This window comes from Acanthaster planci, linkage group LG09 (genome assembly GCF_054643075.1).
Source record: "Acanthaster planci isolate LZ-2023a linkage group LG09, COTS_SCS, whole genome shotgun sequence".
In the NCBI taxonomy this organism is placed as follows: Eukaryota; Metazoa; Echinodermata; class Asteroidea; order Valvatida; family Acanthasteridae; genus Acanthaster; species Acanthaster planci.
The window spans coordinates 10252365-10280255 of NC_141785.1; the positions used below are offsets into that span (position 1 = coordinate 10252365).

General features: G+C 42.0%; 3 protein-coding genes across 4 annotated transcripts; 1 reads left to right on the top strand and 2 right to left on the bottom strand.

Moving 5' to 3' along the window:
• Positions 1–5644, bottom strand: mrpl18 (mitochondrial ribosomal protein L18). Its single transcript, XM_022237682.2, has 4 exons — positions 5499–5644; positions 3602–3836; positions 2975–3206; positions 1–1833 (listed from the first exon to the last, which is right to left on the bottom strand). The coding sequence occupies exons 1-4, from the start codon at positions 5560–5562 to the stop codon at positions 1726–1728; spliced, it is 639 nt and encodes a 212-aa protein (XP_022093374.2). The 5' UTR covers positions 5563–5644; the 3' UTR covers positions 1–1725.
• nle1 (notchless homolog 1) lies at positions 5634–16806 on the top strand. Of its 2 annotated transcripts, none has more exons than XM_022237601.2 (13): positions 5634–5733; positions 7036–7171; positions 7994–8211; positions 9113–9192; positions 9507–9583; positions 9930–10064; positions 10812–10967; positions 11797–11932; positions 13146–13192; positions 13642–13844; positions 14127–14169; positions 15330–15517; positions 15760–16806. In XM_022237601.2, the coding sequence occupies exons 2-13, from the start codon at positions 7037–7039 to the stop codon at positions 15770–15772; spliced, it is 1431 nt and encodes a 476-aa protein (XP_022093293.1). In that variant the 5' UTR covers positions 5634–5733; position 7036; the 3' UTR covers positions 15773–16806. The 2 variants fall into 2 exon arrangements, with proteins under 2 accessions (XP_022093293.1, XP_022093294.1); XM_022237602.2 differs by lacking the exon at positions 5634–5733 and adding an exon at positions 5741–5913.
• On the bottom strand, positions 16535–27820 carry pelo (pelota mRNA surveillance and ribosome rescue factor). The gene is made up of 11 exons (XM_022237604.2): positions 27682–27820; positions 25615–25823; positions 24198–24441; positions 23584–23674; positions 23052–23276; positions 22682–22722; positions 22251–22371; positions 21667–21787; positions 21024–21095; positions 20322–20428; positions 16535–19327 (listed from the first exon to the last, which is right to left on the bottom strand). Exons 2-11 carry the CDS (start codon positions 25653–25655, stop codon positions 19233–19235), a joined length of 1158 nt encoding a protein of 385 aa, XP_022093296.1. The 5' UTR covers positions 25656–25823; positions 27682–27820; the 3' UTR covers positions 16535–19232.
• Between the last annotated feature and the right edge of the window lie 71 nt (positions 27821–27891).

The window sequence follows — 27891 nt, forward strand, 5'->3', positions numbered from 1 at the left end:
TTTTTGAGGTCATCGTCGATACAGAATTTAATCAGTCCAGCCTGTGCTAAACAACATGACAACTTTTCCTCCGCTGACAAAAGCTTTTCCAACCAGCTGGTCCAAGGATTAAATGTGGTTGGCTGCAGTCAGAACGACGCCGCACTTGCACTTGTCGAACGCTACGACCTTGAGTGGCGAACTGGCATTGTTCACTTCTTAACGGTTGTTGTAACACCTGTTGCCGCTGCCTTCGTGCCATGGTGATGGGATTGCAAAAAAGTTTAGCAAATAAATAGAGAAATTTTTATGTAGAGACAACTATTGAAAAAATCGATCCTATGTGTGGCCTAATGAAACGAACCTATCCGCCGTCTGAAACATTTTAATCTTGCCACTTTTTTATCAGAAGTAAATGACTGTAATATGTATTTTCTTCATCTGTTTTTCGTTACCAAACCTGCTCCTTTAATAGCAATTCTCTTACAAGTTCGTTGATTCAACAGCTCCAGAAAGTCCTTTAAAAATCGAATCTGCACAAGCCAACAAAGAACATGCCAGCTGGCACCCTGCCCAAAGATTCCCTGACGACTCTCGATAAAAAAATCTCAGGGTTACGCTACACCAATTACGCGCCGATAGAAAACAGTGCAAAATCGGACCGAAATAGCGCCGCCTGTCGACTCTAGTGAAGAGGTTGGCCTCAGTTTTTTTCACTGGAAATTCAAGATTATGGCCAGAAGATGACTTTTCGTTTCAATTTCATTGGGGTTAGCCATGAAAATCTTTTTTTATTTGCCTTTCGAGGAAGATACCCCCAAAACAGTAGTAAATCTAAGCGCTCATTTCTGAATGTAGCCGCCCGCCTCTATTCAAAATAGGCCCGCAATTCGAGGCTTTTTGTGAAAGAAATATCCTGAACTGGAAACTATCAGTCCCAAATTCGGGATTTATAGAAATATTTCTATGATGCCTCCCGGTTATGGCATGTCTTATTGTAAAAACCCAGTGGGATCACAAAAAGTTAATGAGCTTGCGCGCAGAAATACAACCATTTGGTGGAAAGCACCCTCAGGTCGGGCATCATCCACGAATATGAATGCATGCAGATACAACGCAAGGGTCAGGGGTCATAACTTGAGAGCCCGGGTGTTTTCGATTTGATTACAGTGGTGCACCTTCAATGTTTTTGATTTGCATTTTCAGGTCAGCGTAGCCAACAAGCAGTTTGAAGTTTATGTATTTTTTATTTCTGAAAGAAAACTCTGGAGACAATACAAAAGATTATCCAGGCCCAACCCAAGCCTTCAACAGATCTGACCCACAGAAATTGTTAGTGTAAACGATAAGAAAAACCACAAGGTTTGCAATTGAGACTTGCTATTTTTTGCATCGCACAAACTTCAAGAAACAAGTAAAATTTATGCTACCCCACTTTGACTAAATGCTGACTCCTTGAGTAATGCTCCTACATGTCTGTAATCTTGTGAAATAAATATTGATTCTAATAAAATACGCCACTCCCATCTTTATACATGTAGTGATCTATTAACAACTTACATACGTTCAATTATGCATGTAAAATGCAACAAATAATACTTCCTCAAACTGTATCTAAGGAAGATCTTATGGAAGTTTGCTCAAATCCCTTCAGATTTTGCCTCCTGCCCAGAGAGAAACAACCCCAGAGAAATGCCTTCTTTTTACACTTTTATCTACTTTGCCCAAAACTCCACCTCCCCAGCATCAGTAGTCCTCTGGAAAGTAGTCAACAGGTTCCCGGAAGTTCCTGATGGGTTTAGGCTCGCTCAGCACCATGCCTCCGTCACGAAGTGCGTTCAAAAATGCGATTACCTTACATAGAAAGAACAGAGGCAGACTTTCAGAACAAAAAAGTTCACAAAACTATTAACATTCAATGATACCCCCACAGGTAAATAAAACCACAAATACATGTATTTATGATAAATATGGAGATTCTGCACAATGAGAAAGTACTTGGTGTTTGCAGACTGATTACAGTGCATGTACCATAAACACAGTTTGACCTGGTGGTGATCATAGTCAACTGTGACTGAAGTCTGTCACTGAAGAGCTCTCTTATATGATCACACACATTGAAAAATCTACAAATGAATGAAGGAATTCAATACTTGTTGAAAGTCTGTAGTTCGACTATCTTCATAGCAGTGCTCTCTGCAATGAGTTGTGTGTGGTTCTAATTAAGAGGCACCTGTTCTTTGTGTTCTCTTTTAGTGCTTCCAACTATATGCTTTAAATACACCTTGGCTTCCAGCATTCAGTTAACCCAGCTCTTTTCAGAATCAAACTGATCAACAAAGGCAAATAACTTCATAGTGTAACTGCAACTCTCATGTTTTCTTCCACCACGTAAGCCATTTTAATATTTCTACAGAAATGACATCTGCATTAATATCTCAAGACTTTACACTCTGTTGAGACAGAACTGGGAAGGGGGGGATACTATTCCCGTGGAAAACTTCCCCACATTGTACAGTGAAGTACTCCATTTTTGCGACATACCATCCTATGTTCCCTTAACCTATCCTTCCAGCAATACTTGGGTCAAACAGTTACATGTACCAAAGTGAAACCAATCAGAACCCTTCCAGTAATGAAACCAACACCATCCCACAAAGAGCAACTTGTTGGATTCTGTTAGAACTGAAAATAACTCTTTTTTTCCCATCTTAAGGATTCTGTTCCAAAGGCTTCACAAAGTACTTTTGTGCTGGAGGGTGCCCAGCTTAGCTCTATTCAGTCTATCGCAAGTCAAATCCTAAGTCAGTTATTGGCCAAATCACAAGTGTGGTCACAACTACAGAGACAAAGCATGACAAAAAGATGCCTCTGTCAGCACTCACTGCAACAGGGAATCAATGGAAACTGTCTTGTGGTGAACTTGTGCAGACATATGAGGATCCCGTTGCCATGACAATGTCTGGAAATCAGCCTATTTTTTTTTCCTACCCACCCGTTCGTAAGATCTTGTTTCAGAATCAATTTCGCAGTGCACATAGCTGATGCCTGACTCCAGACACCTCTGGGCCAGGATGCGGCCGATGTTCTCCGCGGCGGACACGTCTGCCGTGCTGTACAAGTGCTTCTTGATGGCCCACTCCTTAGTGGAGGCGCTGATAACGACGTTGCCGTTGTAGTGCTGGATGTAGGCCCGGGTGTGCCAGTTGGATTTCTCAAAATGCAATCTGACAAAACATCACAGGTGTCAAATCAAGAATGCAAGATTGAGTGACGGATGCTTCATTTCAACTGAATGCTGTAGCCTTATAGTCTGGTTTGACCATTTGAAGTTTACAAACATACAAGATCTGTTAAACTCAAGGGTCAACTGGAACCGCTTCAAAACAAACCTAACCCTTAGAATGATTGTGTAATCCCCAATCTTTAACCCTAACCCCCTTGGCACCTGCACTAGAAAGCACACTGAACCTCACAAAACCCAATAGGTTCATGTACTTGTCTATTTACTTGTACATGCAGGTCACTTTACCAAACCTGATAAACTCCAACAGAACGAGCCCGTTGCTGTGTAATATTGTTTTTGTATTGCAACAGCAAGCGATGCTGAACGGTTCCATACTTGTGCCAGTAGTTTTTCCTGGGATGTGACCGGGACCAGCCCTTGTCCCTCTGAGCCACTGCCATCCTCTCCAGGTTGCGGGGGTTGCGGTTGACAAAGTTTGGCGAGACCACGTCGTTCTCTGACAACCTCTCGTCGCTCACTTGCAGCGTGTCTGCATCCTCATCCTGTGGTGCTGCTTGTGTGCTGGCTTCAGAGCTGTGAAGACGTTGTGCTAACGATGTAGCAGCCCGGGCTAGATTGATGTGAAATTTACAGCTCACTTCCACAAAGAACTCAAAATGCCATGCATTTACAATCACAAACAGTTCCCCCTTCCTCTAGAACTATGAAGTTTCTCTTGGATAAGAGCACAGGGAAAACCGTTGTCCAATCATTCCTATCGTGGAAAACCAAGGTCTGCAGCTCATGACATCAGGGGTTTTGCAAGTAATCTCTGTGTCATTTGCCATGAGCCAAGGTATAAAAGTCCCCTTATGATGCGAAATTTTTTTCTGGCGAAGTGCCTTGTATCCCAAATTCCACAAGTGGTGTGTTGAAATTACTAAATATACCCGCAGACAATGTATTTTGCAGGAAATTTTGCAAAACTCCGCGCTTTCCGTCGCAATTCAAGAACGACCCACGTTCGTCTAGTATAGCAAGTATTTGTGCATGCGCGAAATGGCATCCACGTGGCCCATATTCGGTCAGTTATGTTGTCTAGAGCTAGGTTCAGGTCTTTGTTCCATTGGAAATGCGTGGAGACGGCAGACAATAGACATAGCTGTAGCTTTGGAATCGCATTTCAGGCACGGCCTTATCTGCCCCCAGTTCTTCCGCGCATGTGTAAGTGGCAGTCTGATACCATGCATTTCGTGTATGTACAAGTACTAAACGATCCAATGTACATACAAATACAAAGTACAACAAATTGCGAAGGAAAGCGTGGAGTTTTGCAAAATTTCCAGCAAAATACATTGTCCATGGGCATATTTAGCAATTTCAACACAGCACTTATGGAATTTGGGACACAAGGTGCTGGTGAACAACATTTGAGCTGTCTTTGCCAGGTAAAAATGTAAGAAAAAACTGTTGAAAAAAATGCTGCATCTTAGGAGGACTTTTATACCCTGGACGTTAGTTGCAATGCAATGTAGATGACATCCAACCTCGGCTAGGGGAAGATTAGCCTCTGACTGGGGGCGAGTCTACTGGATTCCCTCTGTATCCTAGGCCCCAGAGCGGTCTATTCAAAAGGTGGGGCCTAGAATACAAAGAAAGTCCAGTGGACTGGCCTCTAGTATGGGGCTAGGGGAAGATTTGCTTCAGAAATAGCAAATGGAGGTATTCTCTGGTAAGACTGCAGGGCACTTTTCAAAATGCTATAACGTACGGAACCATCAAAATGATGGACCCAGTAAGGCTTACGGAGTAGTGCTTACTGATCAGGAAGTAACTTCCCCCATCTGCCCGTACTAGGCTTAGTAACACCTGTTATGCTTCAACTACCGTATAGCATCAGTCCCAACTATAGTTGGGATTGTCCCAACTATGGTTGGGCCGGTCCAACATGCCCAACTACTACAGTACAGAGGGCCAGTGTCTGAGTGTGCATGTGTCCATGGAGGCAGGTCCCTTGTGAATTGTGTCAAGAGTGAGACGCATAAACTTGGATAAGGTTGAGATTTTTTCTACAGAAAGGGGTCAACAATAGTTTGGTCAGCCCAACTGCAGCAACTAGCAATACAGTTTGAACTGTCCCAGCTATAGAACGTTGGGGCGTAGCAGGCCTAACGTAGGCCTACGTATGCATATTAAAATGCATGGCTTGTTTGTCACCCAAGCCCCATATAGGGATAATACTAAAAGGAGGAGGACCTAGGGCCTGCTCAAAACCTTTCAATAAAATACCAACCTTTCACCCGCCATCGGGGGTTATTTGTTCCTCGCCATACAGCATAAGTTATGGACCGAAGCATTTTGAAGTTGAAGAAATTCTACGCGATGTGAACAACGTTCAGCCGCTAGCCGCGGCCATGTGTGGAGTCAAATTTTTTGTCAATGTCAATTGAGGGCGCTATTTAACTTAGACGCTGCGTATAGCGTAATACATGTGTACTACATACAGCACGTGCACTGATACTAACTAGGTAAGTTACTTAGGCGGCGGCCCCACGTTACTTTGTTTGGTCATTTTAAGTTAGAATTTCCCCATTTTAAAAGCATTTTCTGCCCCCTTCAACAGACAATACCATTTTGTAAAATTGGCTACCAGTGATTCTGATGACGTTTTGCAATGCATACTGTACATTATGATGCACGTGATGTAGGTATGGGGCAGCGCGGACATCCGGGAGTTTCACAAAAATATAGGTAGAAACTACACCGCGCCGGTGAAAACAACTGCAACGAGTGCACAAGTACGTACAGATCAAAGAAAAGATTGTATAACCTGATCCTTAGACTGGCTGGTGCGTGAGTACGTCACCAAGGTCGCTGTTTTCACCGGTGCAGTACGTGTCATTTTGCGAGAATCCCGGATGTCCGCACTGCCCCTAAGTTATATAGCCCCGGCCTACATGATGTACGTCCGGACTAAGTGGCCTTGCCTACTCTAATAATGGTGGTAGAGGCCCAACCATGAGTGTGTCGGTGCAATAACCCAACTTCCCAATCCATGGCCACGTTGATTATAGCGTGCGATGAAGTTAACAAAGCTAGAGGCAAAAACATAACAATCGCAAGCAGCAAATACCAAGCGTTACGCAATTTTGTTGCGAACTTGTTCCCCTCTATTAACCCTCCTTTGCTGAAGTCACTCTTTGGGTCACTTGGTAAACACCTCAAAGAAGCACATCTGTGTTGTGTTGTGCACTGCACCAACATGCAAGAGAGTGACCTTGGGCACTTGTGCATATTTGTGCTGTAAAACTAAAGAAGGGTCAAATCTTTTGAGCATGCACACATGAAATGGGAAAAAGGCTTATTGCCATTGACGTCATTGTAATCATGTTTTCAGGACATAAAATCACAGATTATGAAATGTAAATTAGCCTATAAATGGTTTCTGGACATTTGTTCTAGTTACATTTTTCTAGCATGTCTACCGTCACATCATTGTCGAAAAGTATTTTTTTTTCATGCAGTCAATAATCAGGAATTTCTGCATAAAATGCCAGGAAATGAGCCCCCTTTCCCAGGGGGCAATCTTCAGTAGCACCTGTTTTTTTAGACACAAGTCTAAAATATGACACTTTATCTACAAATATGACTTTGGCACATGCTGGCCACGTGCACACTGGACCTCTGTGCTGTAGTTGGGCCAGCCGAACCATAGCACTCTAGTTGGGATGGGTCCAACTATAGTTGGGACTGATGCTGTAGTTGGGTCGTAACAAATTCATTGTGACACTGTTATTTCTGACTCTTGTTAATCCATGTCCACATTGAAGAATGGAGGAAGAAGGAGAACGCATCTTGACACAGTTTGTGTCTGAGACCGGGGAAACAACCGGTGACCCATTTGATCTGCCGGTGAACGTCACAACAGAGAAGCTACAACTGATCTGCAATGCCATACTTCAAAAGGTGGGAAATACTGGAGATTAAACGGGCAACTTTCAGTGGTCGTATTTGACCCTAATGCATGTAATAACAAAAAACAAAGAACAGATAACCCTTAGTTGGAGTTAAGAAGGGAAATTGTAAAAAAGAACAGTGAAATTATTCTGGCATATAGGCCTTACATTGAGTGTATGCGCTGGGCTTTCATGTGGATATGCAAAAAAATCTTGATTGCCTGACACATGGTGGCATTGACGCTCAAGTGACTGACATATGTCTCTATCACGGTTGGGGATGCATGTGCATAGGTCAGTCTGTTACCATGGTTACAAAATACAGATTATCTACTGAAATAGGCAGAGTGCCATACCCTTTCCCTAAATGACCTCAAGCTGTTGCCCTTCCATGTCATCAACACGGTCGAATTACGGCTTCACCCTCTGTTAATTCTAGGCCTCCCAGATTCTTCCAAATTCTCTTTGAGGTTTTAGAACATTCTGCACGATTATGGAAGAGAGAGGCAGATCACCATAATCGTTTCACATAAAGTTCAGTGCCCCTTGAAAGTTGAAATACATGCACCAAGACTCTGTCATTAGGGTTTCTCAACACTGCAAATGTGTTCAGAAATTCAGAATGAATACAACATACTGGTGCTGCAGTTGAGGCTATTACAAGACCCCACAAGACTATAACCACAAGACATTCACTCTGAACTCAAGTTGCACATTATTTAAATCAAGTGCAACAAAAGCGCTGTCATGTCGCCGTTTATCCCGTTATTTGTGACTGGTCTTACATACGTCTAGTCTCAGTTTCAACACGGCAGTATGTCCTCTTTTGTAGGAGGAGCCTGTGCCATACTCTTTTTTTGTGAATGAGACGGAGATCACCGCCTCTCTGGAGGAGACCCTGAAGACGCAGACGCAAGAGACGGAGAAGGTTTTGAAGGTTGTCTACCAGCCCCAGGCCGTCTTCAGGGTACGGGCTGTGACCAGGTGTACCACCTCCATCGAGGGGCATGCAGAGGCTGTCATCTCAGTGGCGTTTAGCCCCGACGGCAGGTAGTTGACCAGTCCAATAATTTGGGTTAAAAACTGTGTATTGTAGTGGAACCCTCACAAGTCATTTTGCCCCAAGTCAAGTCACAAGCTATTCAAATGAACTGTGACCAAGGCGTTTATTTGTTTGTCATTGTTTATTCCCTGTGACTTTTGACTGAACTTGTGGACGGACTTGTGACTTCCTTGTGGACGGACTTGTGACTTCCTTGTGGACGGACTTGTGACTTCCTTGTGGACGGACTTGTGACTTCCTTGTGGACGGACTTGTGACTTCCTTGTGGACGGACTTGTGACTTCCTTGTGGACGGACTTGTGACTTCCTTGTGGACGGACTTGTGACTTCCTTGTGGACGGACTTGTGACTTCCTTGTGGACGGACTTGTGACTTCCTTGTGGACGGACTTGTGACTTCCTTGTGGACGGACTTGTGACTTCCTTGTGGAAGGACTTGTGACTTCCTTGTGGACGGACTTGTGACTTCCTTGTGACCGGACTTGTGACTTCCTTGTGAACGGACTTGTGACTTCCTTGTGGACGGACTTGTGACTTCCTTGTGGACGGACTTGTGACTTCCTTGTGACCATACGTGCAATGGACTCGACAACACACTGATTGAGGGTCCCAAACATAAGATAAAAACAAGGACCTCTCAAATGAAACAGATTACCATAGGAAACAGTCTGATCAATGGTACCTCTTCCCTAGTAAAATATGCCAGACGGGCCTTTGGGTCATCAGCTATTGTTAGCTCCATTATTTTGAGAGATTGAGGCCTCTTGGTATGTGTCTTTACGTGAACTTCCCAGTGGCTCTCAAGCTGTGTAGGTGGGACCTTTTTCATTATGTCTGGCAACTGTACTTCTTCCTCAGTCTCAAAACTCCAAATTGTTTGTTTTTCCAGGTACTTGGCCAGTGGATCAGGGGACACCACCGTAAGGTTCTGGGATGTCAACACAGAGACGCCACATTTCACGTGTAAAGGTACGATGAATAAACCATTCCTCTCGAGGATGAAACTGCCCGAACACCCTCGCAGTATATGCACCAAAGACACCTGATGGAGAGTCCACCTTGTTGGTTACATTTGTTTGTGAGTTGTACATTCACGTTTAGTTCTCTGTGTAACAATAGGTTGTCCACACACTGTCAAAGAAGCATACGTGCCCCCAATTTAGGGATACCGGTAACAACCTGTCAGTAATAGCTCATGAGCACAGTCGCTTGATTCGTCTGTATCACCGTGATAGCGACTTCACTTGCTGTCTTACTGTCTTTGGTTCTTCCCTTCCTATCAGGACACAAACACTGGGTTCTCTGCATAGCCTGGTCCCCAGATGGACAGGTTCTAGCCTCAGGCTGCAAAAACAGTCAGGTAACTACCAACGATCCCATTGTCCACTCAGTACTCTCCCCTTCAACAAAGACAGCTTTCACTAATTTTTTTTTACTTACTCTTCGTCACATTTCCTTTTATCAGCCTGTCCCCTTCAGACTACAGTATTTATTGATCGGATGATTTGTAACGCTTGTAAAAGTTCAGTTTTTTAGTTTAACTTGTATGATTGCTCCATTGTAATTGAACCAACAACTTGAACCATAAAAGTTCTTCCACTTTCTTGAGCTTCAGTTTGTAGGAGGGCTTCATTTTTACAGCAACAAGATTTTCTGGGCAATTTTTTGGGACATTAAATATTTACTTAATTAATACTTCTGTACAGATTCTGTTGTGGAATCCGGAGACAGGCAAACAGGTAGGCCGGCCACTGACCGGCCACAGACAGTGGATCACATGGCTGGCCTGGGAACCGTTACACAGGAACGGAAACTGTAGACATCTAGCCAGCTCATCAAAGGTACACTGCTTCTTCTGATGACATGAAGCTCTCACCCTGCACTCACCTTGCACTCATTCACTAGGAGGAATTAGCCTCAGTGGGTCGGTGATCTCAGACTGATTTCATTGAGGTGTTAAGCAAAGAAACTTGTTGAGCACACAAAATATTTGCTTAGCAAAAGAAGCCTGCCAACAGCCAAAAAGTCAAGGTATGCCCGTTCACTTTTAGGGGGAACGAGAGAGGGCGGGTCTTTACACAGCAACCACGATCCTTTGTTGGGCACTTCACCGTCCTTTGGTGGGCTCTCACTGCGTGCTTGCTCAGGTTCATGCACATTTGGCGTGGGCTCAACCAGTTTCTGTTTAGATGTACCGTATTGCTGTGTGTGCAACAGGCGCGTGCACCAGCCTGGTTGAAAACCTTCCCATCAGCCTGTCTCTTCTTTGCTGGTGGGGGCACACTTCAACTCTAGGCAGATGGACCCAGGTACCGATTACGTCATGCTTTTTTGGCATGTGCGTTTTCGTATGGAAGCCAGGTAGAGACAACAGCTCCATAGGGAAGTGTACATGTGAACCAAGCAATACGTTATCAGCACATGGGCCAGTTGCATCTAACCTGGTTAGTAACTTGGCAGGAACTTCATTGCATATTTTCAGAGATTCTTGAAGCCGCCTACAATGACAGCTGTACTGCACTTATCGTCACTTGTTTTGTGGCCAGGAAATTAATTCATGGTAGATTTGAACTTTGACCCTCACTCAGGATGCCACGATACGCATCTGGGATGTCAAGTTAGGAACGTGTCTTCGCTCTTTGTCAAGTCACCTACAGTCAGTCACATGCATCAGATGGGGAGGTGATGGGTTACTCTACTCGTCGTCTCAGGATAGGACTATAAAAGTATGGAGGGCAGAAGATGTAAGTGAAGATATTTTAAACCCAAAGTCTGTGATGAGGCCTGCCTTTATTGAATTATTAGGAGGCCACATACAGTGTTTGTCATTGTGCTAATGGATTGGAAAATCCTGTTTTAGTCATTGTATTGGTGTTGCAATAATGCAGTAATTGATTACAATTACAATTGGTCAACAAGTTTTTAAGTCGTCTGCTTTTGAGATAAATGTACGATTTATTATGGATTATATTATGATTTATTATTATTATTTATATTTATTATTATTATGTATGATTTATTATTCAATTTGTCAATTGAAATGAATGATTGACTACAGTCACCAGAATATTTCAGTTTACATTTTACGTACCATAAAGTAACTAGTGTTCATAGCAAATTTTATTCACCAATTGTAAACCTTTTATTTTTCCCCCATACCTTTATACATGTACATATAGATAGTGACGCTGTGCCATATCTTGAAAACTAGAGCCAGTCAATAATGTTAGTATAGTTCCATTCTCGGTGACCCAGAATCAGTCAGGTTTGATTTCTGTTGTTTTGGAAGTACTTTGGCTGTAGACCAGTGTGACTGATGATGAAAAACAATGTAATAATTGATCTCTATTATTACCAGGCTGCTTGATCAAAATGTGACAACTAGAGCAAGTCAATTAACTGTCATTACTTGTCTCAAGCAAGGAATAATTGGATACAGATAAGCACAGAGGTGGTGATTGTATGGTTAATTGTGAATTTTAGTGAAGGATGAGATGCTGAAATATCTGCTGCATTTGTTGTAATAGTTTTTAAAGTTCACATGCAGACTTGTGGTTTTTGTTGTTTGTCTAGGGTGTCCTGTGCAGGACACTACAGGGGCATGGCCATTGGGTGAACACCATGGCCCTCAGCACAGACTACGTCACAAGAACAGGTGCATTCGATCCCTCCAAGGCCTCGCATGTTTACAGAAAAGTCACCGAGACAGGTACGGCTGCAACGTGAAGCACACACTCTCGTCGCAGTGCAATGCGCCCATAGGCACTGACCTGGACCGGCCAACGCAACAGACTCCACCACTGGCTTTTCTTTTAATCATAGAATCCTAAATCGCTTGTCTTGTTCTCTTCTAACTATTTGGAAATAATTCATAGTCAGGGTGACAAGTGGAATGAGCCCTTTAGGTATTAGGGTATTCCCTGAGTAGAGGCCTGCGGTGATTTTCGAGAATCACTTTTTGCTAATTACTTGATTGAAAAAACATAAATTACTGCCAACTGCAATGACCTCCCAGGTATTCCTACCTCTGGTCATGCTGAACAGCCTTGTTTAGTCTCTCTGTTAACATGGGGGCTTCCTTTTAGCCACAAAAAAAAACCACTCCAGCCAGAGTCTGGCCAATTCCCATAGAAAGGTGTACATACATTTTGCAGCTGGCAGATATAAAGAATTGTTTACTCAAGGGCTGTGTGACTTTCCCAGGCCCTGTCTGTGAACCATAAACGACCTCTGTAAAGGCTGCTGGGTCTCGTAAGAAGCTTTGAGGCCTTCCAGGCACGTGCCTGGGTAATTCTAGACATGCCTTGGCAGCAGCATATGGTATAAGCATAAAGCGTAAGATAGAACAGCAGTAGGGTCAAAACTTACTACCTTTTCCTGTGATTTCTCTGCGGATTTAATGGTTATAGGGTGCAAAGGACATCAAGGAATGATTTTAAATTTTTAAAATGAAATCGATGTTCAAACAAACAATAACAGGGTGGGGCTAAAAAATCACCAACTTATGCATCCGTGGTATGCACAATCTTCCACCTTCAAGCAGGGTTAAAGTGCGTAAATTTTACCTTGAGCCTAAACAACTGTTTATTCTATCAAAATGGTCATACATGTAATGCACCTGCATGAGGAGAAGTGAAGTCTATCAAAGATAAATTTTTGCTTTGTTGTGGACTAACCTGTTAAATGTTACAGTAAAAACAACAAAGAGTTACCCCTTCAGTGAATTTAAATAGTGCCGTTATTGAAAGGATGTGCGTTTGTGTTTCCCAGTAATTTGTCCAATACTCACTGTATTATTAGTAAACTACAGATGGTGATTCCCTGTAGATGTCTGCAGCATGACGTTCGACTTATTTTTGAGAGATACTGCAATCCCTTGAAACCAATTTGATGTCCAAACGGTGGTTTGTTCTTTTCCACAGCTGATGAATTGTCCAAGTTGGCCCAGGAGAGGTACACCAGTGTAAAGGTGAGTGGATAAATCAAATAAGTTCAGAAGATTGTTGTTGATGACAGAAATAGTATTACCATTATTAATAAATTTGTATTGGTCAAGAGTACATGTATAGTAACTTCTTAATTAAAGTTTTGTACATTGAGGTGGAAAATGAATTTTATTAACATACAGTAATTTGAAATGTCAAGATAAAAATGTTCAACAGTTGTTAGGTGCTGTAAACCTGTGTTCCAGTATTGTACTTGACTGTTGGTCAGAAGTGAAACCAAGGCTGTTTATTGGTTGGCAAATGTCAGCTGATTAGGTTCACACCCACTGATTGGCCTCCATCATGAGGTCAACATGTGGATGTCTTGTTGAATCTGCACCTGTGTTATAGACTGTCATCTGAGCTTACAGGGCATTTCTGACCACTAGCTGAATCACAAATGTCTTTCTGTTACTGCGGTCATTGACTTCAGGGCACAGAACCTGAGAGGCTGGTATCCGGTTCTGACGACTTCACCCTGTTTCTTTGGCACCCATCAGAAGACAAGAAGCCCCTGGCAAGGATGACGGGGCACCAGCAGCTGATCAATGAGGTGGCATTCTCCCCCGACACCAGACTAATAGCCAGCGCTTCGTTCGACAAGTCCGTCAAACTGTGGGATGGGCGATCAGGAAAGTGAGTCCGAATCCACACCAGCATGGCCACTCGCAATCATTTGTGGTTCTTCATGGCAAAAAAGAGCTGTTTCTGTTATTAGTGAAATTGCACTGAAGTTTGAACTAATGGAAAAAATTCAAATAACTGGGTCATGATGTCAATTGTTTCGGAAGATGTTGCTCATTTCTTCCCTGTACATGTTTTATTTCAATCAAATTGATTTTTTTTTTACAAATTAACACTTCAAATTTGCCTGTCAGCAGACGTTATAGTGTGGTTTGATTTGTTTCAATTTTCCAGATTCCTAACAACTCTCAGGGGTCATGTCAGCAAAGTATATCAGGTAGGTGCTGATGTGGGCACAGGGTTTGTTGATCAGGTTTGCTGGTTGGCATTTAAAGTTTGAGAATGGAATACAAGAATATGAACACTTGCACCTCGCTACACATGCATCAAATTCAATGCATACTCCAACTTAACCAGGAGATTTCACCTCACCAGTTTCCAGAATTCATGAATTTCAGTTAATAGCCATTGCAAAGACTATTAGTTGCCATCTGGTATTAAGCTAATTCAATCATGCCTTAAGCACCTGCTTACTTAAACTTGGAGATTTTACTCCAACAAGGGAATGATAAGAGTACATTGACCCTGCAAATCTTCAAATGTTTGTATGCAAGCCAAAAGAAGATAAAAACGTAGTTTAGTTTTGTTGGGGCAGAAACAAGTACTGTGAAACATGTTACAGGCTAAAGTTTATCCAACCATGCAGAGGGCCTTTCTCTGTGATCCAATTCCAACTTGTCAGGCTATTTTGTACATGTGTGGTTGTAATAGTAGATGGCTTGTGAAGTTGTGTAAATGGCTTGGGCTACCCCTCACCCTTGGGTGAGAGAGGCAGGGCCAGCACTAGAATGCCATTGCTGCAATGTACCTAGCAGCCAGTGCTTAGCTGTATGCATTGGAGCGTGACGATCATGTTAACACGTGTACATGCTCGAGTGCACAAACAGCACGACCCACTGTTAATAAGCTTAGTATAGAGAAAGTGTGACATTATTTTGAACCAGAAAATTTAGTGCAAACGGATGGAGCATGCTCGAATGTGTTGGTTTACGCACTGGTTCTCAAGCTAATGCCTGGTACATACATAATTGAGTGCATGACATATTCACCCCCATACTCTACATGTACTCTCCTATCACATTGTTCTTTCAAGATGGCAGACAGGGAACCGTTACCGTTTGTGCGATGTGACCCGAGAGTAATGCGCACGCAATATTTTCTCACATGAGCATTTTGCGAAGAGCACACATGAATGCAGCCCAAATGACCAGCAAGGAAATAAGTGTATACATGTGGTGTTACGACCCTGTTAGCATTATTGCTGGGCAAGGAGTGCCCTCTCTTGCCGTGCTTAAAACTCTGGCACCCTGAAGTGCTTTGCATTCAGCCAATATACGTGAATGTCCTTATATTTGTGTTGCTGTGTGGTTGGTGCAGGTGTCCTGGTCATCCGACAGCCGTCTCCTCTGCAGCGGCAGCGCCGACAGCACCCTCAAAGTCTGGAACATCAAGACAGGCAAGATTGCCATTGACTTACCGGGCCACGCAGACGAGGTTTACGCTGTGGACTGGAGTCCCGATGGCCAGAGGGTAGCTAGTGGAGGAAAGGATAAAATCCTGAAAATGTACGATTTTGAAATGACGTTCAGTTTCACACGTCCATTGTTCATATAACCCCAACTCTGTAGGTACTTGTACCTTTGTAGCAAAGCTTACTTCATTTGTCAGAGTGCCTCAAAACATTGACAAAATTGTGATGAACTCAAATTACATGTAATTGTTGAATTAAGAATAGAAAGCTATTGACGATATAGATTCAGCTTATAATTTGTATTTTGAGGGAAAGGTATTTTGTTTTGCCTTTCAGATGGAGAAAATAATTTGCTCCCAGAGAACCAGACAGCCTTCAATCTTCACTGGCTTCTACGTACCATGATAATTCTATGATCTGCATAGTCTTTCTGCCTAGTGAGGCTTAGCACCAAGTAGGAACTCGGTGCCCTTGTGAGCATATATGCATCATGAAACCCTCATGACGGTCATCTATGAGTTAAAAAACATTCAACGTGGTGGTTTTCTCTGTGACTGGTCACTTTGTGAGATGAGATAAACAGAGCCATCAGGCGATAAATCCTCGTGTTTATTTATAAACCTGAGTGATTTTCAAATGACGGAGCATTCTAGTCAATCAGTGGTCTCATTAGGTTGATGTCACAGACTGACTGGCACAGTCGAGTGTTTCCTCGACGCACCGTGGATCCTTCCCGTGAGGCCGTGTTGTTTTCGAGGAAAGTCAGTGACTTTAATTTGGACACTGAGCGAGTTTCCCTATGTACCACCCAAGTGTGGAAAAGCGCATTTGTGTGAATCCACCAGTGGGTCAGCAATGTGAGACACTTCAAATTGGCCAAAATCCAACACAGCTTCAGTAATTTTCTGGCGTGTTGTTTGGAGTTACACAGCATACATATCGACAACAAAACCCCATGCACAATAATGGCAGCTAGGCTCTGCAGTAGAGCATTTGTCAAAATCCAGCCAGCCCATTTTTTTTTTTGGATGCGGAAAAGATACAATTGAGATTTAAACGAGATTACCCAATCTCATTGTAATGCACACAATGTAAACGGCACACTCCAAAATACTATTCAATAAATTTATTTCATAAATAATCACGATAACAATTTAAGAGCAAACAATCTGGATATTACTTTAAATGGCCTCTTCTGTATTTTGCCTGTAAAAATGTACAACCGTCATCATCAATCTTGATGAATTTTAATATACATTTACGTGCACTTGTTCATAACGAAGAAGTGCTGCATAAACAGCAAGCCTTTTCTTTAAGTTTTAATTTACAAGCAGGAAACGGTTGCCATTGTATATCCCAATAAATAACTCTCCTTTATGCATCTGTTGGTGTACTCATAAACACAAGTTCTATTTGTTGTCCATGTCTCATAATACTTGTACACAATTAGCTGAGGTACATTCTTTGTACAGTTTTCCTGTTTTAGCTGTTGGCATGGAATGCCAGTAATACATGCTACCTTGGTAAACACAGAAAAACCCCAACAACTAAATAGGACTGAAGTGGGAAGATTAATGCTCCTGGTACTTTCTTAGTTAGGTTTGGCCAGGGAGCATTTTTAGCTTGTTTTTGCCTGCCTCTATGACACATTTGACTGTTGCCGTAACACTGGACAGACATTAGATAATGCAGCATCATTAGAAATGACTGGTAAACGTTGTTAACTCATTCAGATCATCTTTGCTGCACCAAGCAAATGCCATCATCCAACAAAGTTTTACTCACTACAGCTGTGCCAATCATGCGCACCGTGTGTATATGCTAACTCTGATATCCTCAGTAGAGTGTCTTCGCACCAACTATTATCAGGAGACACCATGCATGTAAGTTCATTGGCATTATACAGTTGGGGCCAAAAATGTATGTGCACTTGGTAAAACAGTTTTCCTCAATTTTTTTTGCTGTTCAATATAGTATTGCCAACTTTTATAACGTCAGACAAATTGTATCTCAACTTAGTGTTCGTAGTGTGTACTTCAATTATGGTTCACAATATTATTACTTCTGAGAAATCATATTGTGAAAAATTTTAATCTACCCCCTTACTGTGGTTTAAACACTTCAGAGAGGGGTCAACTGTGACTATGAAATGTTACCAAAAATACAGAAAGCGGCACTCAATATGAGGGTTGGTGTATATAAAATTTTGATTTTTTTTGGGCAAATATACATATGAATCATATATACATCACCGGGTGTTTTTATATGATGCATACACTATGTACATTAGCTATAGACCCATCTCTTTTGTCTTTATGAAGTTTGCAGGAACGAGTGAAGTTGTGAAATTCAGAGATGTTAAAATTCAACTTTTTAGCTGATTTCAGCTTCTTTTTTGTTCAAATGTTGACCCTCAATTTCAGCTTCTTCATGCACTTGCTGCATACAAACCTGTGGGGATTTCTTACATTTCAGCATTGTGCTGTAAGTGACCACTCACACCCCTGGAAATTTGAGGAAAGCTGTTTTTGTTCTCCCAGGCGTATGTAAACATTTTGCCCCAACTGTGCATGCAAGCATACGACATGCTTTCTTAAACTTGAGGTGCATTTGCAGTTGCAACAACCAATCAAAGATTCATGTAGGGGTAAGTCCAAGTGAAGACTTTCGTTAACTGTACTTTGATTCACACCGCCTGAATGATTGATGGTTGGGCCTATCTATTCAATCTTTTGAAACCAGACATTTGGGCATGGTCACATCGCAGTTCGATAGCTGATTCCATTTGTCATTACAGAGGGAACCATTTGTCTTCCCTGGTTGAATCTCTCACTGATGGCAATGAAATTTGATACCAGTTGCACTTAATGCCACTGTACAAGAATACACCTGTACATTATATGACTATTTAGGTAAAGGGAGAACAAAACCAAGTTCACACTTTAAACATGTTGTGTGGAGAGTTATGCCCCTCTGTTCCAACTACTTCCTAAACCTGAAGACAATGTTGTTGCGAGAATGCTCTTTTTACCAGTTCCTGGGAGTTTTCTGCAAAAGTTATGAATGTTTCAACAGGTCATTGTGAAGAGTTTGTGTAAAGGTTTAATGGCTGGGTGTTTTATCCAAAATCAGCTAAGGAACACAAAAATAGGAAGCAAAACAACACCAATTTTTTGGAACTCAAAATACATGTAGAAGGTTTTTGTCCAAAGTGGTATAGCCATTTTGTGCCTGAATGTACACATCAACATTTAAATTAAAAGAAAAAGGGCCTAGAAATGCCATTGATTGACACAGCAATGCCAAGACTGAAAATGAAAACATGTCAACACAAAATATAAATAGGACATCAATGATTCTATAAATTTCTGTTGTTTAGCCTCTTCCATCATCATTACAAAAATAATAGTGATGTTTTTGGTCAGCAATCCAACTATCTGGACGCAGTTGACAGCCTTGATGGCTGGTAGTGAACATTCTGGAAAAGCAGTGTGCCACCTCTCGGTGAATGTCAGTGAACAAATGCAACTTTGATAAGCCAGATGTGTTTGTGATATTTCCTTAAAAGCCATGCATTCAATTTTTGGTGAACATACTAAAAGCATTTAAATCTCCTTTTGACCAATTCAGATGGGCGACCAAGCCACAAGACTGGTACCTTCCACATCATTACATGCATGGCATCCCGTATGCCATGGCTTCAGGGAACCACAGGAACATGGCTGCCTCCTGACTCCTGAAAGTCTGCAGATGATGTCTTCTCTAGGAAATTCAGGAACATAATGTCCCCAGAAGAGGCTCAAATAGTTTCAATCCTCGTCGGAGCTGGAGTCGCGGCCTAGTTCATCAATGTCAGGCATAGGGAAACGTAGTATTGCTGCCACTCCAGTGAGCAAGTCGAGTTCTGTGGGAAGATAACGACATGCATATACATATGCCGTCACTCAGAATCGTCCAGCTGCATGGATTATCTGCTTTTTCAACAGTATCCACCCTGAGCTGAAGTGTGCCCTCACCAGCAAAAGAAAGACAGACGGTGTTAAGTTTTCAAACTGGGTTCTCGTACACGTTCGCCGTGCACATGAAGACCATACACTCCATACTAAATATGTTGCACATACTAAGTGTGCTTCGCATCAATCACGCATATCTTGCGCCCATATGCAATAACACCAAAGGACTGTCAATTTCATTTCAAAACACGCCCTCTTTTGTTCCTGCTCGGAGCAGATTGCATACAGCTTCAGGACACGACCCACAAACACGCCATGGGGCAATGTTTTAGTAAATAAGGAAGTAGTGAAGATGTAAGCAGCAATTACCTTTACAGATTTTATTTTTAAATGCTTTTATACATATGCAGATTACTTTAAGAATGCTACCATATGAAAAGGTACTGTGAATTGAAAACTTATAAACAAATGTTTTCATTGAATATTTCCACCTCTGCAGAATAAAGGAAAATACGCAAGGTAATCTCGTGTTTATGACCAGACATTTCCAGCAATTTTCAGTGGGACATAACGGATAAACCGATGTCGGATTTGAACATGCAAGCTGTTTAACACCATACGGATGCTCAAACCATTATTGTGGTCAAGGCCTCTTACGACCATCACAAGACCCCACAGGACCTGACCTCCAGTCTGAATTCAAGTCACAAGCTCTTCAAATGAACAGCAACAAGTGCATTCCTTTGTTATTGTTCACCCTCATACGTGTGGCTGGTCTTGCGGCTGGTCGTGTGAAAAGGTCTTGTGATGGTCTGGACTACAACTCTGGCTCATACAAGGAGTTTCCTGGCCCAGTTGATGATCACTCTAACGGGCGATAATTGTTCTTTACCGGCACTATACTGTACATTTCAATTTGGTGTGGTACCCAATATTTCAACTTACGTTCGCCTGACACATGCAGACTTGAGAATATCTTGACATCGCCCCCATTCTCTCGAGCGCTCTCCACCAAGGCAACGTAGCGCTGGCGCTGAGCAATGTCCTGTGACCTGATTCAAGGACAGAGACAGATTATGAACACATGATCATCTATCTTGTCCCATGCTAGTGGAATCCAAACATTAAGGTTCTTTTTCATGATGCACCATGAATGAAGGTCAATACAAGTAAGGATACTGACAAGGAAAGGAATAAAGGCTTGACTGCATTGCTGAATTCCTAAAACAAAATAACAAACAAACAACCCAACAAACAAACATTGTCTTAAATCTTCCGGAGAATTATCTTCCACAACAGGAATGGTAAGATTGAGCCTTTCATTTCTTGTGATCAAATGTCATGGTATGTCTGCCATTTCCCCTCACCATAGATTATGACAGGTGAAAAGACCACAAAGTACACCCTCCACAAGACTTTATAACATCTGCTTGTTCATGTTAGTGATGTTAGTGCTATACTCAGGCGCAAGGGTTCAAAGTAACACTTTGTCTATTACAGAAAATAGGCCTTTCCTTAATTAAATGACATCAGATTGACATCAAGAAAAAAATTAATACAAATAAAAACCTCCCTAAACCCCAACAAGTTCACACGAATCCCTTCACCGTCCTCTTCAGTAAATAATATGCTTGAATAAAAACCAACCTGAAGAGCTTGTCACTGATGAGCAATGTCTCTATGGCAGTGGCAGCATTGGCAGTCTCCACTTCAGTGATTCTGCAACAACAAACAGAGACCCTGCATGGATGAGTATTCAACAAGGGAAAGTAAGACCACTGCTAAACAAATCAAATTGACTTGGAGATGGTTGGTGATGATATAAAAAGACCCAACGTTAATTGAAAAGCGGAGGAACATTAATCAAGAGAACTTCTTAAAATATGCAAGAGAAAGGGTATAAATGTTGAACTATCTGACATGTTGCTGACGTCAAATTTTGGCACAGTTTGTGACAGACAACGAAAATGCAAAAAGTTCATCTGCCCGCTACGAGAAGCGGAAAACAGGAATAGCATGCATTAGAAAACTAAGTGTTCCCATTGAGAAATCTGTCTAGAAAAATACACAGCAATCTTTTGCCTAAAGGCAGTGTCACACCTCATGCAAAAGTAAACACGAATGCGAATTGCTTTTGCGGCAAAATTACAAATTTGCAGCGCAAAATGTTTTGTTGTTAACACAGAGACTGGCCTTCATACTTTGGTCGAGTATAAGCCAGCCTGATGAACAGACCACGACAGAATAGAGCACAGTCTGGACATTACAAATGTTTCTTTGGGGTTTTTACCCATAGAAGGCCCTGTCTGGTTCATTCTGCAGCATGTTGTAGAAGGCGTCTAGTGCTTTCACCTCCCCTGCTGCTTTGGTGTCAGCTAGCCTTGCTGTTACCGCTGGGTTGGACAATACCTCTAATGGAAATGGAATTTTTAAAATAAACAAAACTTCTCTAATACGTGTATTTGATGAATGGAAATTTAAAATTCATGAAATTTCACGAGATGAAATATTGGGCTTTTGGAGGAGCAAATCATTTCAAAAGATTTCAAGCTTGACATTTTCTTTAATGATCTCCGTTTGGGCTGAAAGGACACCGAATGGCCAACTATATATTTTGCATGACCTGGTTACTTGGAAAACATGGCGCACAGAATACTTGGCACACAGAGTGCATGACAACGTTGAACTAAATCAAATGCCAATAAAATCATCTCATGAGACAAATGACACCAAAGTGCCTTCTATCAAACAGCTGCGTTTCACATTTTCAAGGCAGGGAACATCGTTATGATTGACGCCCACCCAAGGGGGAGATATGAGCGACCGAATGGGAATGTAAACATTTTGCAGTAACAACAGAAACTTCTGACTCACCTTTGAGAGCATGCTTGTGCCCGGAGGAAGAGTGGACCAGTAGAAACTTGGGCTTGTTCTCTAGGAGGACTTTGTTCTCCAACTTAATGGCTTCTTGAAACATGAACTCACAAAACTGGTCCTGAAACAAGATGGCGGATAACCTTGTGAAGAGTGACATTACAACAGACCCCACAATCATACTGGTATGGTACAATTCAAAGAACAATATGCGACCATAGAAGAGTGAAAGTCCAATTTAAGAGCAACTTTGAACACTGATTGTGGTCAAACATACATTTTGAAGAAATGTCACTTTCCAACTTCTCCAGTAAAATGTGATCATAAACAGATGATGCAACATACTAGAATATCATTTAACCTGTTCTGTCCAAATTACCACAGTGAGTCAGTGTGTAATCCATGTGTCCAATGTACAACATAGAATTTACCTTCACAAAGCCCGGACTTGCTACTAGCACACATTTAACAACTGTGGAGGAAAGAGACAAGAAAGAAACACAGCCCATGCTATCAAAGTGACATTCAATTCAATTAACACACACATGCAAGAACTCTGCTAAAACAAAAATGCCATCTGATCAAAAGCGTAAGCTATAGAGAATATTTTTATCTATCTGCACCTGATGACAAGCATGCAGGATTTGAGGATTGAGGCTGAAACCAATCTGCGGCTGGAGGCTGTAGGACAATTGAACAAGACAGGTTTGAGGTTGTATCCAAGCAAAAGGCCTAGGCAATTAGGGTTAATGTGTTCCTAGTGTTACATGGACGGAATAAAGAGCTAGAAGTCATGCTCACCATCGAAGTTGACATGTCTAAGAATGGCCTGCATGAGGGCATCGTAGAAGCGCAGCAGGGCTTTGTCATGCTGTGAGCAGGACCCCTTGCGTTTGCGTGGGATGTTGTGCTCGATCTTGGCCCGCACCAAAGTCATGCTGGGGGTGACCAGGCAGATGAGTGCTAGCCCCTCCTGCATCACGACTGCGGCCACGTCGGCCATTTGCGCCGCGTCACAGGCCGTTTCTGAAGGGAATGAGAATTTCATGAATTGTGAGAATGAGTACTTTTGCCCGTTTTGAATGATCCTTTGAAAAATTTGTACATGGTGGGTTTAAAATATCTTATGTGGCAGAACAAAACACTTCAGATGTGGTAACTTGCAGTATATAGAGTTAAGTTCCTGTATAACATGATTATATGCCATGGCTTCATGACCTAGCTGTACTCATCATATCTAGTGGTAAACGTGTGTATGCGTGTCGACGACGCATGCATGAAAAAAGATTTGGTTACAAGTGACGTAAGGTTTCAGATTTAATCTCCACCTCACCTATTCTTTCAAGGTCGACTGCATCCCACAACTGCTTGGCAAGAGTGAATTTTCGGTTGAGCTCTAAATCTAATGTATGATATGCCCCCATCTGTGAGGGAAAACATCAAGAAGTTATTCACAGTATGGGTAACTATCACATCAGTGGGTATGTGAAGTCCTAACTAGCGGAAGCAGGATTTCTTCTGTTTCTCAAGTATTCCACATCAGCACTTACATGAGTGGTACGGGGATAATGAACAAGTCAAGAAGAGAGAAAAGACAGGCTGGATTGAGTACCATTATCTTGGCACCTTGCATGTATTGCCCACACAAATGCCCATGTAAAAATAGCAGTGCGCGCTGGTTTGTACATCATTCATGTACATTATCTACCTGAACCACAGTAAGGAAGTGGTGGGTTGGTCCAACAGGATGCAGCTTTGTAAAATATGACCTCTCTTTTCTCAAATAAAATTCTCAGCACAGGAATTACACAGACTGATCTCTATTGTGTTAGTGACTGTGATTTTTTTCAGGAACCTTCAGAAGAGTAAATTTCTTAAAGGGTTCCCCCCTCCCACACTTTGAAACCCCTTCCCCCAACATACTGGGAGGCCTTTCCTCTATCCTACCTTAACATACTGGTTCTCCTGGATGTTGCGGCCTTTGACCCGCAGCACGCAGGCCTGTACGTCAAAGTCCACGTCCTCCACCGAGACAGTCAGCACGGTGCGGACCCGGTTGCTACTACTGCTGCCCGTGGCCGTCTCGGTGGTCACCTTGCGGACTGTGGTGGACCGCAGGCTGTCGCCAGCCCGGATCAGGTTGAAGGCATGCCACATGTCCTCCGACTCCTCCGGGATGAGGGTCACTTGCCTGCATGAACCAAACCCCCAGAGGTAGAACAACTGGCTCTTTGAAAATGTTTGACCATGGGGAACATGAACTCTGTGGAATTGCTCATGAGGACACATGAAAAACACATCCATAGTTTGGAACACAAAGATGAGGGTTTTGGTTTGACATTTCAACCCTCTTGCACAAAAGAGTCGATCGATATGTTTAAAACTGGAAATGCTACTGGCGCATATTCAAGTTGATTGTGAAGAATATTTATTGCAATAGAAGTGCTGGACTGACTATTTTATGTACTGGTTTGTTTTCTTGGAACTGCATCTTGGAGCTACCTGGGCCTGATTTCACGGTTTCATTCACTGTGAGCAAAAATCAGTACTAATGTACATGTAGCACCGTGTACATGTATCTCAGGAGTTATTACAGAAATAGGGAAATGTGAATAATATGCCTAGTCTAAGGGCTTTGTGCTTGCTGGTTACTTGGTGAATGCAGAATTTCAGTGCAAGAGATTTAACCACTCACTCAGAGTAATATTTCGCCTGAAAATGTGACATCATACAAGGGTTAGATACATGTACAGTATATCGGCCAACAACAAACATACTGTATGCCCAAATGTGCCACTGCCACAAATGCTGGCTCTTGAAGGTTACTTCTTACTGTATTCTCATAAAATACCTGTACATGTATTTAACACTTTAACCCTAGTGACCCCCAAGCAGCCAAACTCCATCACCAGCCTGTTGGAATCTGTTAGGATGAGTACTGCACTAGTGTACTGACTGTGTTTTATGTGGGATTAGGCATACTGCAATTAAACAGGGTCCAACTGTTTATGCGCAAAGTTCACTATACATGCTATACGGTGTTGCGATTTGCACTGATGAGAAAGTTTCCTAGTAAATCACTCTTGTGAATTAGGGTTAAGGCCCCCCTACAGCAACATCTGCTCCAACGCAGGATGTGTACAGCCGCCAAGTTCAAGCTCATCACATGGTCCACCTCTACAGACTTCCTGGATGTTGTATGCTTCTACACTGCATACAAGACCTGGCCTCTGGTGCAAAGTCATTAATTATGAACACGGCAGACTGATTGTAACCTGTGTATAACTGAACGGTTAACACAATAACAGAGCCACAAAACTAGACCATAATGTTTTTGGAACCTAACCATTTAAGAAGGTCTTACCCTGCTCCATCTTTCTCAAGATCCCGGCTGACAAGCTTCATCTTGATGATAACACCACCTTCAAGCAGTAATTCCTACACTTAAGATCGCAAGGTAAATCAGTTGGTCTTGTCACAGTCACTAAAGACTATCTTAGGGCATCAGGAGTCTGTGTGTTTTCTTGATTTGACTTCTTGCTGCTACATCCATTTTTTCACACAGAGTGAGGTCTGCCAGAATATAAATGAATGACATGTGTGAGAAATATCTCCACACAGAAAACAGTGCATTTATGATGAAGAAAATAGCCAGTAGCTGTGACACATGTACTATGGGACAGCACAGCTGTGTAGCCAGTGATTTTTCACTGAATGTGCACAAAAAAATTGCAAAATATTTGCTGGAGTGTGGAATACATCTCTGGTCTTGCTTTAAACTTTTATAAATTCAACATCGTCACAACTGTTGTGAATTAAGGGGGACCAAGGTTTCATACGGACCACTCTCATTTTGCCTACAACTGGGAGACCACAGTTTGCAGAAATACATGTATCACATTTTGGTTGGTTTCCAATTTTACAGCCAGTTCATTCAAAATGGATATTTGTCTTGATGATTTTAAATAAGGTTGTATTTTCTTTTGCTGGGAACCATAAGAGCTTGATGTGGCCATGATGTGGCAAAAAGCCTGAAAGTAAAAGATTACGCAACAAGTTTCCGGAACCCTTGCGCAGTCCACCTATGGGGATTTTACAGTGGGCCGTCCTATCCCATCCGATAATTTTAAATAATTGGAAGAATAATTCCTAACTGAAACCACCCCATGAAACACTCATTAGAATATTTCATAGAAGTAGATTAACGTTATTACCTTAAAGTAAATTGCAAATTATGTAAAATACCTGTATTTTGGTCTGTTTTTATTTCAGCTTTTACAGACAGACTGCCATAAAATTTCTGACCATATATGTAAATGTTCATGAGACCACCAAATCGGACTGTTTATGTACATGTATTTTAGATTTTCAGAAGTGATGGATCGACTTTTGGTAGGATATTTCTCTTTTAGGTCTGGTAATTTTTCAGTTTCTACAAATTGATATACGTGTACAAGCAAATATTTTCTAAAGCCCTTTTTCCAAGTTGGATTTTTTTGAAAAGTAACTGAATGAAAATATATTACAAATTCTAAAATCTTTGCACACAATTTTTCCTATCCAAAGGTTCTGGAAGCGCGCCATCAGGGGTCAACTTTGCATCTGGCTGTGTAGCCAGCCACAGGCATGGCAGGGTTGTCTGTGTAGACTTACAATATTTAAGATGTTTACGTTTTGCTCTATGCTGTTTAAAACGTGAATGTGCTAAACTTTCTGTAAATTGTTGAATGACTCCAATCTCATCTTGCCAAAATATGCCCTTAACCCAAACAGTCCTCAATCCTTCACCTGTTGGAGGACTGTGGACTGTCAAAGTTAATGTGCAAATTCTGAGGACTCTTTTGAGGACATGAACATGATGAAGGACAGTAAGTTTTTTTTAACATTCTGTTCTATATTTTTTTCTTCAACAGCACTATTACTATAATAGACTAATCTAAAACCTGGTAACACTTGTTCGCTAGACAGAAAAGGTTAAAGTTTAAAAGGAAGACATGTAGAATGACATGCATCATATGCATATCTTAATAATATTTTATATTTTATTCTATCAAAAACATCGCATTCACGTTGAAGAGGCACAGACGTCATGTATGTGGGAAGTAGAAAATTGAACCGCAGAAGAATTGATACTAGAAATCTTAAGTATTGGCTAAACATGATAAATATTTAGGATAAACATATGACGCAAGTCATATTTGTCCCTTTTTCCGCCCACCCGCTTGCCCTCGTTGCATCAGGGTTTAGAATGTGACATATGCCGCGCGTATCCGGCACCTAGTTTCAGACGCGTACCGCGCGCACATGAACAGATGAGATAGCCGGCCCGGCAGCCGACTAACCTTGCGCCTTTCAATGTTTCATCATCAGTGATTTGTAACAAAAATGTTGCACCACGAACGGTGAATCCACAGAAAATATCATATCTTACCAACAGGCAATATATTCCTCCCTCAGGATCTTTTTTAACAGCGCAGACTGTGAGAAGATGACCAAAACGTTGACAAACTGTCTGTAAACAGATTGCGGTTTTCACCCAGGTTGACCTTTGTTGACCTCTGCCACGTTGCGACCCGGAAGTAAATTGTACCTAAACTTGTTCAAGTCTGTCATAAATTTTGTTGGGTGGGCGGATGGATGG

Excerpts from the sequence above, each read along its gene's own strand:
- nle1 (XM_022237601.2), top strand. The coding sequence starts at position 7,037 with ATGGAGGAAGAAGGAGAACGCATCTTGACACAGTTTGTGTCTGAGACC. Across the intron at positions 10,065-10,811 it reads ATCTAGCCAGCTCATCAAAG|GATGCCACGATACGCATCTG; the intron begins GTACACTGCTTC and ends ACCCTCACTCAG. Across the intron at positions 14,170-15,329 it reads ATGTCAGCAAAGTATATCAG|GTGTCCTGGTCATCCGACAG; the intron begins GTAGGTGCTGAT and ends TGGTTGGTGCAG.
- mrpl18 (XM_022237682.2), bottom strand. The coding sequence starts at position 5,562 with ATGCTTCGGTCCATAACTTATGCTGTATGGCGAGGAACAAATAACCCC. Across the intron at positions 3,837-5,498 it reads CCCCCGATGGCGGGTGAAAG|CCCGGGCTGCTACATCGTTA; the intron begins GTTGGTATTTTA and ends ACATCAATCTAG. Across the intron at positions 3,207-3,601 it reads AGGAAAAACTACTGGCACAA|ATTGCATTTTGAGAAATCCA; the intron begins GTATGGAACCGT and ends ATGTTTTGTCAG.
- pelo (XM_022237604.2), bottom strand. The coding sequence starts at position 25,655 with ATGAAGCTTGTCAGCCGGGATCTTGAGAAAGATGGAGCAGG. Across the intron at positions 22,372-22,681 it reads CAAGTCCGGGCTTTGTGAAG|GACCAGTTTTGTGAGTTCAT; the intron begins GTAAATTCTATG and ends ATCTTGTTTCAG. Across the intron at positions 19,328-20,321 it reads TCTGCATGTGTCAGGCGAAC|AACTCGACTTGCTCACTGGA; the intron begins GTAAGTTGAAAT and ends ATCTTCCCACAG.